The 15,749-nt window shown below is 42.4% G+C and overlaps 1 protein-coding gene across 1 annotated transcript in view; it reads right to left on the bottom strand.

The window, feature by feature from the left end:
• COL6A6 (collagen type VI alpha 6 chain) overlaps positions 1-15,749 on the bottom strand; it is a 97,614-nt gene that overhangs the window by 10,104 nt on the left and 71,761 nt on the right. The window contains exons 31-35 of the mRNA XM_008153248.3: positions 14,691-14,702; positions 10,698-11,191; positions 6,896-6,992; positions 2,687-3,358; positions 295-388 (exon numbers count right to left, since the gene is read on the bottom strand). Coding sequence (XP_008151470.2) covers positions 295-388; positions 2,687-3,358; positions 6,896-6,992; positions 10,698-11,191; positions 14,691-14,702 — 1,369 coding nt within the window. The remainder of the gene's footprint in view (positions 1-294; positions 389-2,686; positions 3,359-6,895; positions 6,993-10,697; positions 11,192-14,690; positions 14,703-15,749) is intronic.

Here is a 15,749-nt window from a genome sequence, read left to right as displayed (position 1 = left end):
TGTTTAGAAACCAAGATCTAGTTATTAGTTATGCTCACTGCCACTGGGGAGTCCCATTGACTGTTTTATTTCAACAATTAGATTTTCCACTTAAAAAAACACACACCTCTATTTGTTGTTTTTCAAATCAACCTGGTCCCTTTTGATTATCTCTTGTCCCCTCAAATTGTATTTTCATATGATTTAGCGATAGATTTTATCCAAATAGGATGGAGGAGGAGGAGGAGGAGGAAGAAAGGAAGGGGGAGGTAGGAGGGTACCTCCATTTATCAAGTGATGCCGAGCAGCTAATACCTTCGCAACTGCTGTGGGGGCTGCTTCACGTTTGTGGAGCTGAGTCTGTTGCACTTCGTTTTGAAGTTTATTGGTGGATATTTGTTGAGTGCACCTAGGAAGAGAAAAATTTGTGATGAGTCTCTTATGTACGGCTATTAACATTATAGCAAAAATGCTCTATATGCAAAGTGTCACATCACAGTTTTCAACATTCACCAAAGGAAGATACTGATTAGGGCTGGCACAGAAGATGGGAGTCGATTTCTCAGAGGAGTCTCTAAAACTGGGGTTTAAAAATACATCTCTGGCCCTAGCCGGTTTGGCTCAGTGGATAGAGCGTTGGCCTGTGGACTGAATAGTCCTGGGTTCGATTCCAGTCAAGGGTACATGCCCAGGTTTCAGGCTTGATCCTCAGTAGGAGGTGTGCAGGAGGCAGCCAATCAATGACTCTCATCATTGATGTTCTATCTCTCTCTCCCTCTCTTCCTCTCTGAAATAAATAAAAATATAAAATAAATAGAAATACATCTCTGCCAAATTTATAGGTGGAGAATTTGACTTACTTTTCAATAAAAGTAAAAGCTTCTAAAGTTGGTCAAACATTAGAGGAGCTATCCTGAGCCAGTCCTAAGAGTCTGGCCTCTAATTGACATGACTTAATCAGAAATTATTTTCCAGGGGGAGGGGGGGAGGTCAATGGGGGGATAAGGACACATATGTAATACCTTAATCAATAAAGAAAAAAAAAAAGAAGTTATTTTCATTTGCTCCTTTGAAATAACAAAATGCAAAGGGAAAACAATATTCCCTCTATGGTCTCTGTATCATTGACAACAACAGAAACAAACACCATCTTGGGTTTAATTCAGTAGTGGCTCATTTCATTTGGAAGTATATTAATTTCTCAGGATAATAAAGCATGCCTCTTACCACATCACTTAAACATTTAAAAACCATTTTAACTTTAAAAAAGTGTATTATTTATTTCCTTGAAGCATTAAGTTGAACATATTTGTTAAAAACAGTTAAATCTCTTCCTTTTGACCCAGGGTCATCCTATGTAGCACGTTCGTCGGGGCTGCGAGACAGCACTGTTTGTAGAATGGGCTGCGGGCTGCTGGGCTGAATGGCCCCAGACTGTGACGTTCCCCTTATTGTGCACCTGAATTTTAATTGTTTATCGATCTTAACTCTAAGCACCAGGTTGTTTGCCAGTCATTTTGTTCCTCTTAGAAAATGTGTTGATGATGATATGGACTGTGCTTAATAGCCAACTGTATCACAGCAGTGTGTTAAATAAGAGTCACAACCTGGAGAGGGCGCTGGGCTAGAATTAGGGAGGGCAGGGACCATGTCTGGTTTTGTCACCTTCGATACTCTGCACCTGAACAGTGAGTGGCTCACGTGTAATAAATGCATGTTAATGTTGCATGGGTGAGTGTGAGTCTGTGTGCCTGCTATGGAATTAAGTATGCAGGCTTGAAAATGATTATGTCAGAGCCTTCTTCAACTTCTTGTCCTTTCACAGCTAGATTTAAAAATTGAAGATCTTTAGATACTTAATTTCTAGAAAAGTGGTGTATAACATTGTCATGGTTATAGTTTCCCAAAAAGCAGGGTGCTCTTTTGCCTGCATGTTCACTTTTATTTATCTGAACTCCAAGGGCTCATTTACCATGAAAACATTCAGAAATTCAACCAAGGGCTTTTCAGCCTCCGGAATCACACATGATCAGGACATGGCTTCTTTGTATGCATCCTATTGCATTCAAATTGAACTGCAGACATTCAAGGCAAGCTCATTCCAAGAAATATAGCCATGACTTTAAAAAGATTTTTTTATGGGCACCAGTTGCACTAATTACTGGCATCATAAAAAGTCATTAACAAGACTGAGAAAGTTTGGCAAGAACCTATCTTTCATCCTGACAGGTACAAATGGTTATCTCCTCATACTTCAAACGCTGCCTTTTGAACTTGTAAAAGCCAAGCCAAGAATTGTTGAATTTTTCTGTGGCTCTTTTCTGATGTGTTAACGGATGACACTTTTCATCAAAGGGCAGCATGCTAATGTCACATGGCAAAAGGGCTTCTACTTTATAGCTAAAGTCCAGCCCGAGGCTCCACACCCCCAGACTCTAGTGTCCCATGCAGACAGATACGTGAGCAGCTGCTTGCTATGATTGTTTCTCCATAGGAACCAGAGACATAAGAAAGATGAGCCAGAAAATGAAAAGCTTAGGGATCAGAGGCTCCCTCCCGCCACCCTTCATCATTACGTGTTTTCCTTTCTGACCCTGCAGCGCCCTGGAAGACATGCACGGGGTTTCCAAAAATCCGTGTCAGCCTGTCAACCCTTTGTACCAAGTGCTCTCCAAGCATGCAAGGAAGAACAGATTTTATGACTTACGCCTGACTGAATGGATAAAGGACTTCACAAACTTCACACCATATCTGTGGTCAGGTCTATGAATTCGACCAAGCTGGACCAAGTGGTGATCCAGAGGGTGGCTGGCTAGATCTTCCAGTTCCTTGTCATTCCAAGTAGGGCCAAAGGAAAACACAAACAGGGCATAACCTTGACATTTGGCTTTCAGAGATTCTTTCTTTAAGGTTTCTCTGTCCAAGTGACTAGTTTCCCCAGCAGATATCACAAATATGACCTTGTTTTTTCTCAGATTCGGCGCACTTAAAAAGATATTGTCCAGAGTCCACTGTAAGGCATGTCCGATAAAAGCATCTCCATTTAGCTGTTGAACCGATTCTTCCACGTGCCTCTTCATGCGCCGTCTGCTGTTGTAGGTGGTAAGGTTGAACTCGGTTCTAACGGGACTCTTCTGAGTGTTGGGTAGGAAGTTGGGGGGAGCATGGCTTAACAGGGCGACCCGGTCTCCAGTGACAGAGGTCTCGGGCTCTGGGGTGATTTCAAAGTGATCCAACAGTGCTCCCAAGAAGTCTCTCAGGTCTTCAAATTCTGCACTTCCCACGTGTCGGGAGGCATCCAGCAGGAAAGCCGCATCCATGTAAGACTGCACGGGGGGTGGTCTGGCTTGATCACAAGAAGCATCTGGCTTGCAGACATCTGCAGACCAGAAGGCACCTACGGTTACTGAACAGAAATGCACAGAACAGGAAAGACAGCATCTCAAAGATTTCAAAATTTGTAAACTGTACGATCTTTGATCTTAAAATAGTTACTAAATGACTCTGACATCAACACTAGGAAGATTTCCTAGTACATGGTTTGCATCTGTATCCAGAAGTGCAGATTTTATACCCAGCCTGGGTCTTCATTCCATTCACTAACACTATCTGATTTTTATTTTTTATTGTTGACACTATTACAGATGTCCCTCATTTTCCCCACATTGGCCCACTTCCACCTAGCCCGTTCCCCACTTCCCCTGGCCTTTACCACACTGTTGTCTGTGTCCACGGGCTATGCATATATATTCTTTGGCTAATCTCTTCACTTTCTTTTATCCAGTCCCCCAAGCCTCCCTCCCCTCTGATATTTGTCAGTCTATTCCATGTATCTATGACTTTTAAAACTTAAGCTGTTTTCAACACGAGTTTCTTCTTAGCTGTTTTTTAAGTTTATAAAGATCAGAGTGGACAATTTATCTCATGCTGTTAAGAGTATACTGGCCCAGTCTGTTGGAGCATCATCCCATACACCAAAAGGTTGCAGGTTCGATTCCTGGTCAGGGCTCAATCCCCGGTATGGGCGTGTACAGGAGGCAACCAATTGATGTTTCTCACATCAATGTATCTCGCTCTCTAAAAAAAATCAATAAACATCCTTGGGTGAGGATTTAAAAAAAAGAGTATACTGTATTATATAAAATGATCTATCTACTTGACAATATACAGGTTAAACCAATGACCTTTATCCTTATGCTCATACTGTTCTATGAAAGGTAATCTGTTTTAAAAGGTGGAGTGAAGAAATCAATGAATCTTCTATTTCAATTTGAATAAAGGGTTATAATTCGGTGTCTATCTGTGTAGACATTAAGGACAAAGCTACTCTTCATTTTTGTATTTTCATAGTGATTATTAGTTGAAAGCTCAGTATGTGTTTGTTAAATAAATAAATATAAATAATGCATGTTAAGAAACTTTCATAGCATGTGATCATTTTAATAAATATGTACAGCTCATTTAACAAAAAATGTGTAGTAATAAAAACAGTAAATTCTTTTGACTCTGCCATATGAATATTCAGAGAAATGAAAAAAAAATGGAAATATCTTAAAGGTCACCTAATCTTCTAATTTTAGAGGTGACACTGAGGGCAGGCAAGTAAAACAATTTCATCAAAGGATAGCAGTATTTCTAGAAGTTTCTACGTATGAAGTCAGTGTTGTATTGACAGAGACAGGGCCATGTGGTGTAGTGGTGAGGAGGCCCTTGGCCTGAGAATCAGGATTCCTGGGTTTCGGTCTCACTGTACGCAGGAACACTCTCTGTGCCTCTATCCAAGACACCACTGGGCCCCGATTCTGCACAATCAAGTCGTTGGATTAGATTCACCCAGAGAGCCCTTCCAGGACTGACATTCTATAGTCCTAGGTTTTCAGGAATAGTTAATGGTTAAGGATGGGAATGGCCTCTTTAAAAACCAAAGAGAAGAAGAATGAGAATGGAATAACATGTGTGTGGACAGCTGGTACTTAGATATGAGCCCAGGCTGCAAATGAAAGCTATTCGATGAAAGGTTAATAACCAGAATGCAGATCCTAGGGGATGTAGCAAACTTCCTAGCTTCGTTCTTGTTCATGGACTCCATGTGGCTTTGGACAAGTTACATTTCCCTTACTAACATTCAGTAAAATTTTATGACCATATTTAATAGTCAGATGACTGAACAGTCACCTGTGTGCAAGGCAGTTTCTAAAACCAGGGACAGCAGGCTGCCCATTTGTTCAATTTTGTGGGGTTTTTTAATTGCGGGAAATGAGAGCCAAAATATCTTCCCTTAAATGCCTAGGAGACAAAACAAGGGATGGAGCCAAGAAATGAAGCCAAAATCTATCCCCAGTCACACATGTGCAACTTCTGACTGTGCAACATACAGCATACTGCGGTAACTGACATGTTTGAGAGCCAACTGAGAACAGAGAGGGTGGGATGTAGCTCCCCACAGTATGGTTAGCACTTTAAGTGCTTTGAGTAAGAATGCCAGCGCCTAACACTCTGTGCAATTGAAAGAGGAGGGGATGGAGGGGAGAGGGGAGAGGGAGAGAGGGAAAGAGGGAGAAAAGGGAAGGGGGAGAGAGGGCAAGGTGAAGGAGGGGGAAAGAGGTGGGGAGGGAAGGAGAGAGATTGAATAGAGGGAAGCAGAGGGGAAGACAGGAAGAAGGGAGGGTTATTAGGGAAAGTTCTGCTTCTGCCTCCGAGTTACTACCTCCCTGTGAGGTCAGTTATATGGCGAGCATTAGCGTCCCATTGGTAAACATGGAGGAGGAGAGGAATTAAACGTTTTCTTCAAGGCCAAGTACAGTTTCAAGGGGCAGAATAATGGGATCATTGCTATCATAAATTGCAGGTGTTTTAAAGCTAGTTTTCTTGGGATGGATCTGGCTGCCAGGCCCTGAGCAAATGATTTCATCTCTCTAGTCCTCATTTGTACAATGGCGGTAATAACAGTTCAAACGTTTTAGGCTGATTCTATCGATTGGATGAAACAGTTAGAAAAGTGCTTGAAACACAATAAACACCAAAGCTTAGGTGTTAATGATCATCACCACTATCATCAGTGTTCTGTAAAGCAATTAGACAGGGCACGGTTTCTAATAAATGCTTGATAATTTAGCCATCACACCCACCAGTGATCTCAGCAGCTTTCACACATTTCATAATTCCTAGAATACTCAAATACAGGTCAGCCACTTCCCCAGCTAGACCTGTAGGCTGTATAAACACAACCACACACAAACCAGACCTGCAAATCTTGATGCTTCACATTTGGGAGCCCATGAAGCATCTTTCGAATGAGAAACGCACGGATTTTTGCTAATTTCCAACTTATACTGTAAAACATTTCTTTGGGGGTGTGAATATTTAGGATTTAGAAACACATAAATATACTTTATAGCAGGGGTGGGGAACCTTTTTTCTGCCAACGACCATTTGGATCTTTATAACATCATTCACGGGCCATACAGAATTATCACCTTCAAAATGAGCCTGCTATATTTGGTCAAACATTTAATTAGCTCACCCCTAACGCCTTGGCAGGGCCAGACCGAACGATTTTGCGGGCCTTATATGGCCTGCAGGCCCGACGTTTCCGGCCTCTGCTTTATAGAATGAAAAACTTGGCAACGAGACAGGCTACATTTTTCTAAAAATCCTTGCTGGTTCCTGGAAGCTGCATGAGGCAGAGAGGCCTGGGGATGTAATCCTCCTGCTGTGGTACCTAGGAGGAGCCCCTGCTCGAAGCTGAGAGGCTCCATCTGTGGAGGATGCTGTGTGATGAGGTGAGCCCAGAGTCCCAGGGAAACTCTCCCAAGGCCACCCATGTCCTAGCTGCCAAGTTCCAGCCGGTCCTGCCAAGGGTGACTCAACGTGCTTAACAGGCCCAATCAAAATCTGGTCTCTCTGTGGGTCTTACCATAGCAGAACGTGCACCTCTGTAGTCTCTCTAGTGCTGGCGTGTAGTCGGTCCCGAACGGAACCACTATTACTTGGAACGTGCCAGTGTCGTCGATCTGCGAGGAGGAGAAGTGAGAGAAAGAACAGCGTAGTGGGTGGGGCTGCAAGAACTTCCCAGGACTGTTCAGAGCACTGAGATGTGGAGAGAGCAACGCTGCTGCTTCTAAGAAGGCCGAGGGGAGGCACAGCCTGTCAGGGTGGCTGACAGCACTGCCTGGGTGTGAGCCCTGAAGCTCCCGTTAGCTGTATGACAAGTTATTTTGCCTGTTTCCTTCTCTGTAAAATGGAATAACCACACGCCTAGCTAACAAGGCTACTGAGTGATTCATCACTGAAAAGCACTTACTGGCCCCGGCTGGTTTGGCTCAGTGGATAGAGCGTCAGCCTGCGGACTCAAGAGTCCCAGGTTCGATTCTGGTCAAGGGCATGTACCTTGGTTGTGGGCACATCCCCAGTAGGGGGTATGCAGGAGGCAGCTGATTAATGTTTCTCTCTCATCGATGTTTCTAACTCTCTCTCCCTCTTCCTTCCTCTCTGTAAAAAATCAATAAAATATATTTTAAAAAAAAAGAAAAGCACTTACTGGCACAGGGTGGGTGCCACATGGGTCATGAGAGACCACCAAGCACTTTCTACCCATTATCTCAACAACCCAGTGAGTTTTTTTCTTATGTTCATCATCTCTGTTTTACAGATGAGGAAACCGAAGCTCAAAGAAAGTTTAAAGTAGTAGGACAAGGGTCGCAGGGTCTGGGCAGTTCTTACTAAATGCTATTCTTATTAAACTAGAGGCCCGATGCACGAAATTCGTGCACTTGGGGGGGGGCCGGGGTCCCTCAGCCCGGCCTGCACCCTCTCGCAGTCTGGGAGCCCTCAGGGGATGTGCTGTATCCCCTGAGCCTAGGACAGCACCTGGTATATATGAGGTGCTCACAAACATTTGTTGGATGAATGAACCTCGGGACCAATTCTGACTTCTGTCTGCATCTCTCACTCTTCTGTCCAAGGCGTGTTTGGAGCCAATTCTGCGCAGGGCCTTTGTCAAGAATTTGTACCTTCATTGGTGCCTTTTTGAGATGAACTCCCTCAAGAAAGGAGCAAAGAGTCTCTAGGTGATTTGGGTAGAACCTATAGGTGACACGTTAACATGCAAAAGGTTTAAAATAAGCCAACAAAATACGTTTTCTTAAGTTATATGCTGTGCCTATACCTTTGAGCGAGTGATGGAATTGTGTCAGTTTAAGTTTATATTCCAAGTACCCTCAATTATTTATTTGCATTAGGTATTAAGTTATCCCTTGTTTTGTGGCTAAATAAAGCCAACGGCCAACATGGGCGCTCAACAAACAGGGAATTATGAGGACTCAGTGAGTAACCAAATCCACTTACAGAATTTGGAGCTCCTGCACCTCACAGCAGCTTCATTTGCTGGCCCCAGTCTTTTCTAATGTATGTGCAGCTTCTTCTCTGAGGCTGATATTACCAGTCTGATCGTTTGCATAATTCTGAGTTAGCTCAGTGAGGCTAATAGCAGTTTTAGTTCCTCTACAACCTAGACTTCGATGTTGTTAAACAGATTTTAGTTCAGTATCAAGCGAAGGAATGATAATAAAGCAAAAGCTACCTTCTTGAGTGCTTGCTATGTACTAAGCTCTGATGCACAGCAGCGCATCATTTCATCTTCACAACAACTCTAGGAAACGGGCATTGCTTGCTCTTTTATAAACTAGTGCTTCGTTTTAACTCAGTCCTGCTTATTTGATCACCTTCACAGAAAATTACAAAGTGGGAAAGGTCAAAAGCCCATTAATCCTAGCCTCCAGTCTCCGGGAAAGACAGGTAGAAGTCATTGACTGGTGAGTGACTGCCCCTAGGAAAGGCCTTCAGGCAAAGGTGATGCCTTACCACCTACATTGAGCCAGCCAGTCCATGCCAACAGTAAATCAATCTTGCCCTGAGAAAATGCTTACTTTACTCTAACCTGGAGTTTCCTACTGCTATCAATCCCAGTTTCTCTAATACGAAAGTTTGCTAACTTGGCGTTCAGCTGGCTAATTTTCTCCAGTAATAATTTTTCACACACTTGAAGACAGTGATCCAGTTGCTTCTGACGTTCATTCCTCCAAATGAAAGTCTTCCAGCGCGTAGCCTTTTATTCAGGTTGTATCCTCTAAGGCCCTTCTGCTGCTGAGTGGGGCCCCTCTTCATGGTTCCACACACGTGCAGAACAAAACACCATAGTGGGCCAACACAGAGGACAGGAAGGACACTTGGTTGGGTTCAGCAGGTCTTTTGTAAGAGAGCCCTGCCACTGAGCCACTTTGGGCAGGTGTTTTAAAGGTCAGAATGGCTATCTTCAAAAAAACAAGAAGTAACAAGTACTGGTGAGGATGTGAAGAAAATGGAACCCTTGTGCACTCTAGGTGGAGTGTAAATTGGTTCAGCCATTATGAAAAACAGCCTGGAGGTTCCTCAAAAAACTAAAAATAGAACTATGATTTGATCTAGCAATTCCAGTTCTGGCTATTTTTAGAGAAAAACAACAACAAACAAACCAAAAATACTAACTCAGAAAGGTCTCTGCACCTTATGTTCATTGCAGCATTATTTACAGTAGCCAAGACATGGAAACGACTTGTGTCCACCAATGGATAAATGGATAAAGACGTGTATGTATGTGTACAATGGAATATTATTGAGCCATAAAAAGGAATAAAATTTTGCCATTTGTGACAGCATAGATGGGATTCGAGGGCATTATACAGAGGGAAACAAATCAGACAGAGAAAAGACAAACGTCATATGATCTCACTTATGTGTGGAATCTAAAAACAAAACCCTAACTCACACAGAGAACAAGTTTGATAGCTGCCAGAGGTGTGGGGTGGGAGGATGGGTGAAATGGGTGAAGGGAGTAAAAAAGTAAAAATTTCCAGTTTTAAAATAAATACGTCATGGGGATGTGATGTACAGCATGATTATAGTTAATACTGTATAGCACATTTGAAAGTTGCCAAGATAGTAAATCTTAAAAGTTCTCATCACAAGGAAAAAACAAATTTTATAACTGTGCGGTGACAGATGTTAACTAGATTTTTTGTGGTGACCATCTGGTAATATATACAAGTATTGAATCATTATGCTGTGCACCTGAAACCAATATAATGTTATATGTCAATTATACCACCATTTAAAAAAAAAAGGTCACCTCGATCCCAGATTTCTTTAGGAACGCTACACAGTAAGAATTTAATCCTCAGCCTAAGAAGCTATAACTAGAACGGCTTTTCCTTTATAACATCTAGATAGTTACATGATTGGTGAAGCTATAAAATCAGTCAATTGGTTTTCATTGTAGAGTAACAATTACTTATTCTGGCCATAAAGTGACGTCCAGGAATGTTTATTGGCATTCCTGACTGAGTATCTTGACACCCAGAGGCAACTCAGAGTCCCTTGCAGAAGCACTGGAGTTGCAAACCTGGGTTCAAGTCCTGACTTTGCCACTTCTTAGCTGTGTGACCCTGGGCATATAGGCTAACTTCTCAGACTCGGTTTTCTCATAATATAATTGGAATAACAATTATACCTATGTCATACATAGTACCTTTTAGAATTAAACAGGATAATGCATGTAAAGGGCTTAGCACACTCCTGGTGACAGTACTCAATAGTATAATTCTACTTTGTTATAAAGACTTCTGAATATAATCCCCACCCCCCCAAAAAAAAAAGTCACATAAAAGGCTTAACCCTCTCACCGAAAATGCACGCCTGATGGAGGGCACATTGCTGAAAGCAATCACGACGGGAATGATGTCAAGGGCGCTGAATTCCATAGTGGCCGTAGTGATGGACTGGGCATCAGCAGACTGACCGCTGCTGAAAAGTGTGGCGATTCTTCTTGTGTGAGCCCCCGGGAGGGTTCGCTTGAAGACGTTCCTGGAGATAAACCTCATTGCTTTGCCGATCTCCCTGCTGTCAGAGGACCGCTCGTAAGGGATGGCTTTGATTTCCCTGAGGAGTTGGTTCTTCCTGTGGGTGTCTGAGAAGCGGATGAGGTGCCTGGCATGGGAGTCATAAGAGACCACGGCGATGCGCGCCCCCACGGGGCAGCTGTTCTCCCGGACTTGAACGCCGCTCACCAGGGAGGACATCACCTGCTTCATCTGCTCAAATTCCTGCTCCGTCACATCCCGCGACTGGTCCAAGGCAAACACCAACTCGGTGGGATGCACGGGGCATTCGGGTTTTCCTAAAAGGCAAGAACATACATGCCCAGGATCAGGTGGTGGTAAAAAAAAAAAGACACATAGAAGGCAAAGTAATTTTAAATGGTCAAATACTGAAACATTAAATAAGCGTTAACAATTTAAATATTTTTAAAAATTGGAATATTAAATATTTAAATTGAATACTTAAAATGCTACTCTAAAAATCTGAATTTGCTCTTTTTAAATAAAACACAAGGAAAAGTCTACAATTCATTTTGAGTTTTAATGACATTTGTAAGTTAATTTCCAAATTCCTTCTAAATGATAAAGACCTCATGGACATGCCCTTCCTTTTACCTACAGAGATTGGACCAATGGCATCATGTTTGTTGCTGGAAATTCACTCAGTTAAATAAACTAAAACGTATTTTTTACTTAATGAGGAACTGTAATGAGATAAAAAGGAATGGGTGTGAGAGCTCTGCTGATAAGTTCTTAAAGATTGGAAGAGAACTGACACACTATACAGAACAGACAGATGCAAAGACAGCAGGCACTACCGGGAAGTCCTGGCCCAACTACTGACGAGCCAAGTGACCTTGTCCCAGGGACTTACCCTCTCTACGCTTCAGGTTGCTCATCTGTAAAATGTCAGTCCTAACATTTCCCAGTGCATAGGCCTGTGCTGAAGATCAAATGAATCAACACAGGTAAAGCACTTAGGATAACAGTGCCTGGCACATAGGTTTTCAATTAATGTTAGCCATTGCTATTATAATTATTATTACAGACTTTTTCACTGAGAGAACTCTATCACTTAAAAGAATAAGAAAAAAAAATTAACTGATGTTTTATGTGACAGTTAAAATGCAAGTTTAATCAATAAATACCTTACCACTTAGAGAAACTTTGAATTATGATTATTAAACTCAAATGTAAGCATTACTTTCAGATTTAGTCAATGATCCCAATTCATTCATTCTAATCCCAGTTCCCTGTAATTATCACAGTTGGCAATTTCCACTTGTCTGAAGATCTGATTAATGTTTGCCTCTCCTACTAATTTAGGAAGTGTGGAGACAGGGCTTGTGTCTCTCTTGATCTGCCAAGTTATTAGTCCCTGCCATATATCAGGGATCTAATAAATGTTGCCCGAATGAAAAAGAAGCAAAGGACAGTTCTTTGCAATAGAGGTAGAGGAAGAAGAACAAAACTTTAACAATGGGGAAGATGTCTGAAAATCTCAGCGTGCTTCTCTTGGAGGGGTGTCTCCTCTCCTTCGAATGCCAGCAAGTCAGACTCAGAGATAATAAGCACATGAGACCACCAGCTGTTCATAGGGAGCTCAGGAACTCAGACCTGCTGGGTCCGGCCCAGGCTGGCCAAGGAGGAAGGCCTCTGCCATGGCCAGCTGGGTCTGATCCCCCCTCAGAGCTAGATTATGATCTCCTTCTGGTCCCTGACTCTGACCTTCACAGGCAAAAGGACAACTAATAATAAACATTCAACTCCAAATGCCACTGTGCATCTCAATGGAGACAGGACAGAATGTATTAGCCTCTGAGTCTAATTTAGTGGGTTTTAAAGATTTTTAAAAATTAAGGTCATCTCAATTTTATAATAAAAAATGAGTGGAACTATGACTAAACACAAAAGTGGTTCTACCAGCTTTGTGTTGGGGCTGTAACTTGCATGTGGGAATGACGACAACACAGCTTCAGACTGAGAGGTAAAGGGAAAAAGGATTCGCAGCACTGGCTGAAGATATAAACAAATTCAAGTTTCCGGAAAAACACCAAAGGGCTAATTCAACTTTCCAAACACATCCCCCAAACCCAGCAAGCTGCAAGAACCCAAGGACACTGAAGGGTTGGATTGTGGTGGCATCAAGGAGGCCTCCTCAAGGCATGGATTGCCACACCGAGAACAACATGGCCCTGTGGCCACACACTGTATACTGATGGCTGCTGCTTGGCACCGAGCAGGTGATGATGAGGATAGAAGGAGGCAAACCAAACCAAGGCCATTCAACTAACATGACAATGGTGACCCTCATCCAGGCCACCATCATCTTTGCCTGAAACACCACAACAGCCTCCTAACTAGTAGTCCTCTGGCTTTGACACTTATTCCAAATAAGCTTCAAAAAGTTGTTTATCAGCTCATGCTCTCCCCGCTTCATACTTTTAATAAATTCTTTAGTCTTCCATTCTAATTCAGATAAAATCCAGCTGTCTCGTTGTAACCTGGGAAGCTCAGTTTGACCTGGCCTTGGCTTACTTTTTTCAAATGCCAATCTCCCCTCCCTCTGTGTCTCAGTCATGGGGCTTCCATCAGCTCCTAAAAAATGCTTAGCTCTGTCTTGGCTCATGGCCTTTGCACTTGCACTTCTCTGTGCCCGGCTGTTACAAGAGCTTGCTGGTTTTGATTCTTCAGGCCAAACTTCAGTGTCCCTGCCTCAAAGAGAAGCCCTCCATCCATAAGGGTTTCTACCCTCCCCTATTATTCTGTGATGGAGTATCGTATTCTTTATGCCTTTCATAGCAACTATAGGACTGTGTAACTCTTTCTTTTGATTATTATCTGGATCCGCTACTGGGATGGAAACTTCTAAAGTCAGGAATCACATCCATCTTAGCCACCCCTGTGTCCCTGGTTCCTGGGGAAGACTGGCACATAATAGGCTTTCAATAACTATCTGTTGAATGAGTGAACAAGCAATCAGAGGGCACGGATTGGTGGGTTTACATAAAAGGTATAAGGGCCTGGCTGGCATGGCTCAGTGGTTGAGCATCGACCTGTGAAATAGGAGGTCACGGTTCGATTCCCGGGCAGGGCACATGCCCAGGTTGCGGGCTTGATCCCAGTGTGTGGCGTGTAGGAGGCGGCTATTAATGATTCTCTTTCATCAATGATGTTTCTATCTCTCTCTCCCTTTCCCTTCCTCTCTGAAATCAATAAAAAATATATATTTTAAAAGGTACTAGTATAAGGGTATAAAGGTATAAGAAGGATGATGGATTTATACAAACATATGTAATAGGCATTTGTAAAAGACTTAAAAATTAGCACTGAAAGATAATCAACCAACTTGGTAATTACCATCAGGCATGAACTCCATAGATTTTAGTATGATCTGAATTGTACATTCAGCTTACTCGCTATCTGACCATCTCTACTTTTAGTTTCCATTTTTTTCCCTTCTGCATCTTAATTCCTAACCTCTAAACTACAGAGACAATATGACAAATCGTGGGGATATTACTATAAAAAACCCAACATTAAGATAAGTGGTAATGCTAGTCATTAAAATTTTAATAATAAAAAAATCAAACCAGTTGGTTGAGAAATAGCTGTGAGACTCAGCTAAAACTGAGTGATTGATTGAAGGCAGGTCTATGCTACCAGTATGAAGAAGCAAAGACAGCCTAGGTAAAATTTATATCATTCGGTAGGCAACACATTATTCTAACTCATCTCTCCAGATACATGACATTTTGGGCTTGATTATATAATATGCTGTAAATAAAGATTACTCACCGTGTCCGCCAGCTAGGGAAGAAGAACAAAGGAGATTAGGTTATTATTTGGTAGGAGAACAGAATTCTGTACGGTGTGGGAAAATCAGGGCAGCTGAGATTCTGCACTGCGTGCTTTTTTTAGATGACTCAGAAATCAAAGCAACAGATAGGGTTTGGAGAAAACGCAGATGCATCCCAGCATCTTGGCACATGCCCTGCGCCTTCCACAGGGAATGGGAATGGAGAGGTGGGACAATAAACAGCCATAAATCAGCAGCCTGCAGCCAGCTGTCAAGGAAAAGAACTTTGGCCTGGGAGGGAGCATTATGTTGCAGGGAGGTGCACAGAATTTGGAAAGTTAAAAGGCCCTATCCTCTCTTTACTCTAAATTTCCTCATGTAGATTTCTATAGCTCTCAATTATATTTGTATACACACACACACACACACACACACACACACACACACACATAAATGTGTGTATAAACATCAGACATAGATTTATTCTGAAGCAAATGAAGCTTAAGTTTTAGGTCTGTACTGTCCAACAGGGAAGCCATTAGCCACATGTGACTTTAAATTTTAATTAGTTAAAATGAAATTAAATATAAAATTCAGCTTATCAAGTACTCAGAGTCACGTGGCTAGTGGCCACCGTATTCGACAGTGCCTCAGAACATTCCCATTCTTGCAAAAAGTTGTACTGGAACGGCACTGCTTTTGCTCTCTCACCTGCTGCGGCCCCTTGCAAGGCCCTGGGAGGGTCCCTAGCCATGGGCTCACATGAACACATACTTTTATAACCTGCAGAAATCATTGTGATTTCCTTTTTTGTTCTAAAGAACATTTACTTTTGAAATAATTTTGCACCCTCCTTTGAATTAGTAATTTTCTATCGAGCCCCTCAAATTTCAAAAGATCAGGCCTCATCATACTTGGATCTACTCTTGAGTCATCACAGTTCACATGACTCCCATGTCAGAAGGCCTACTGTGCAAACTCAGCCCCAAGCAGCCAGTCTTCATGACACAATGTATATATTTTGACTCCCATCATTGGATGGTTCCATTCTGCTGCAT

The sequence above is a fragment of the Eptesicus fuscus genome, chromosome 18, assembly GCF_027574615.1.
Source record: "Eptesicus fuscus isolate TK198812 chromosome 18, DD_ASM_mEF_20220401, whole genome shotgun sequence".
In the NCBI taxonomy this organism is placed as follows: domain Eukaryota; kingdom Metazoa; phylum Chordata; class Mammalia; order Chiroptera; family Vespertilionidae; genus Eptesicus; species Eptesicus fuscus.
This window is presented reverse-complemented; position numbering and strand designations above follow the sequence as displayed.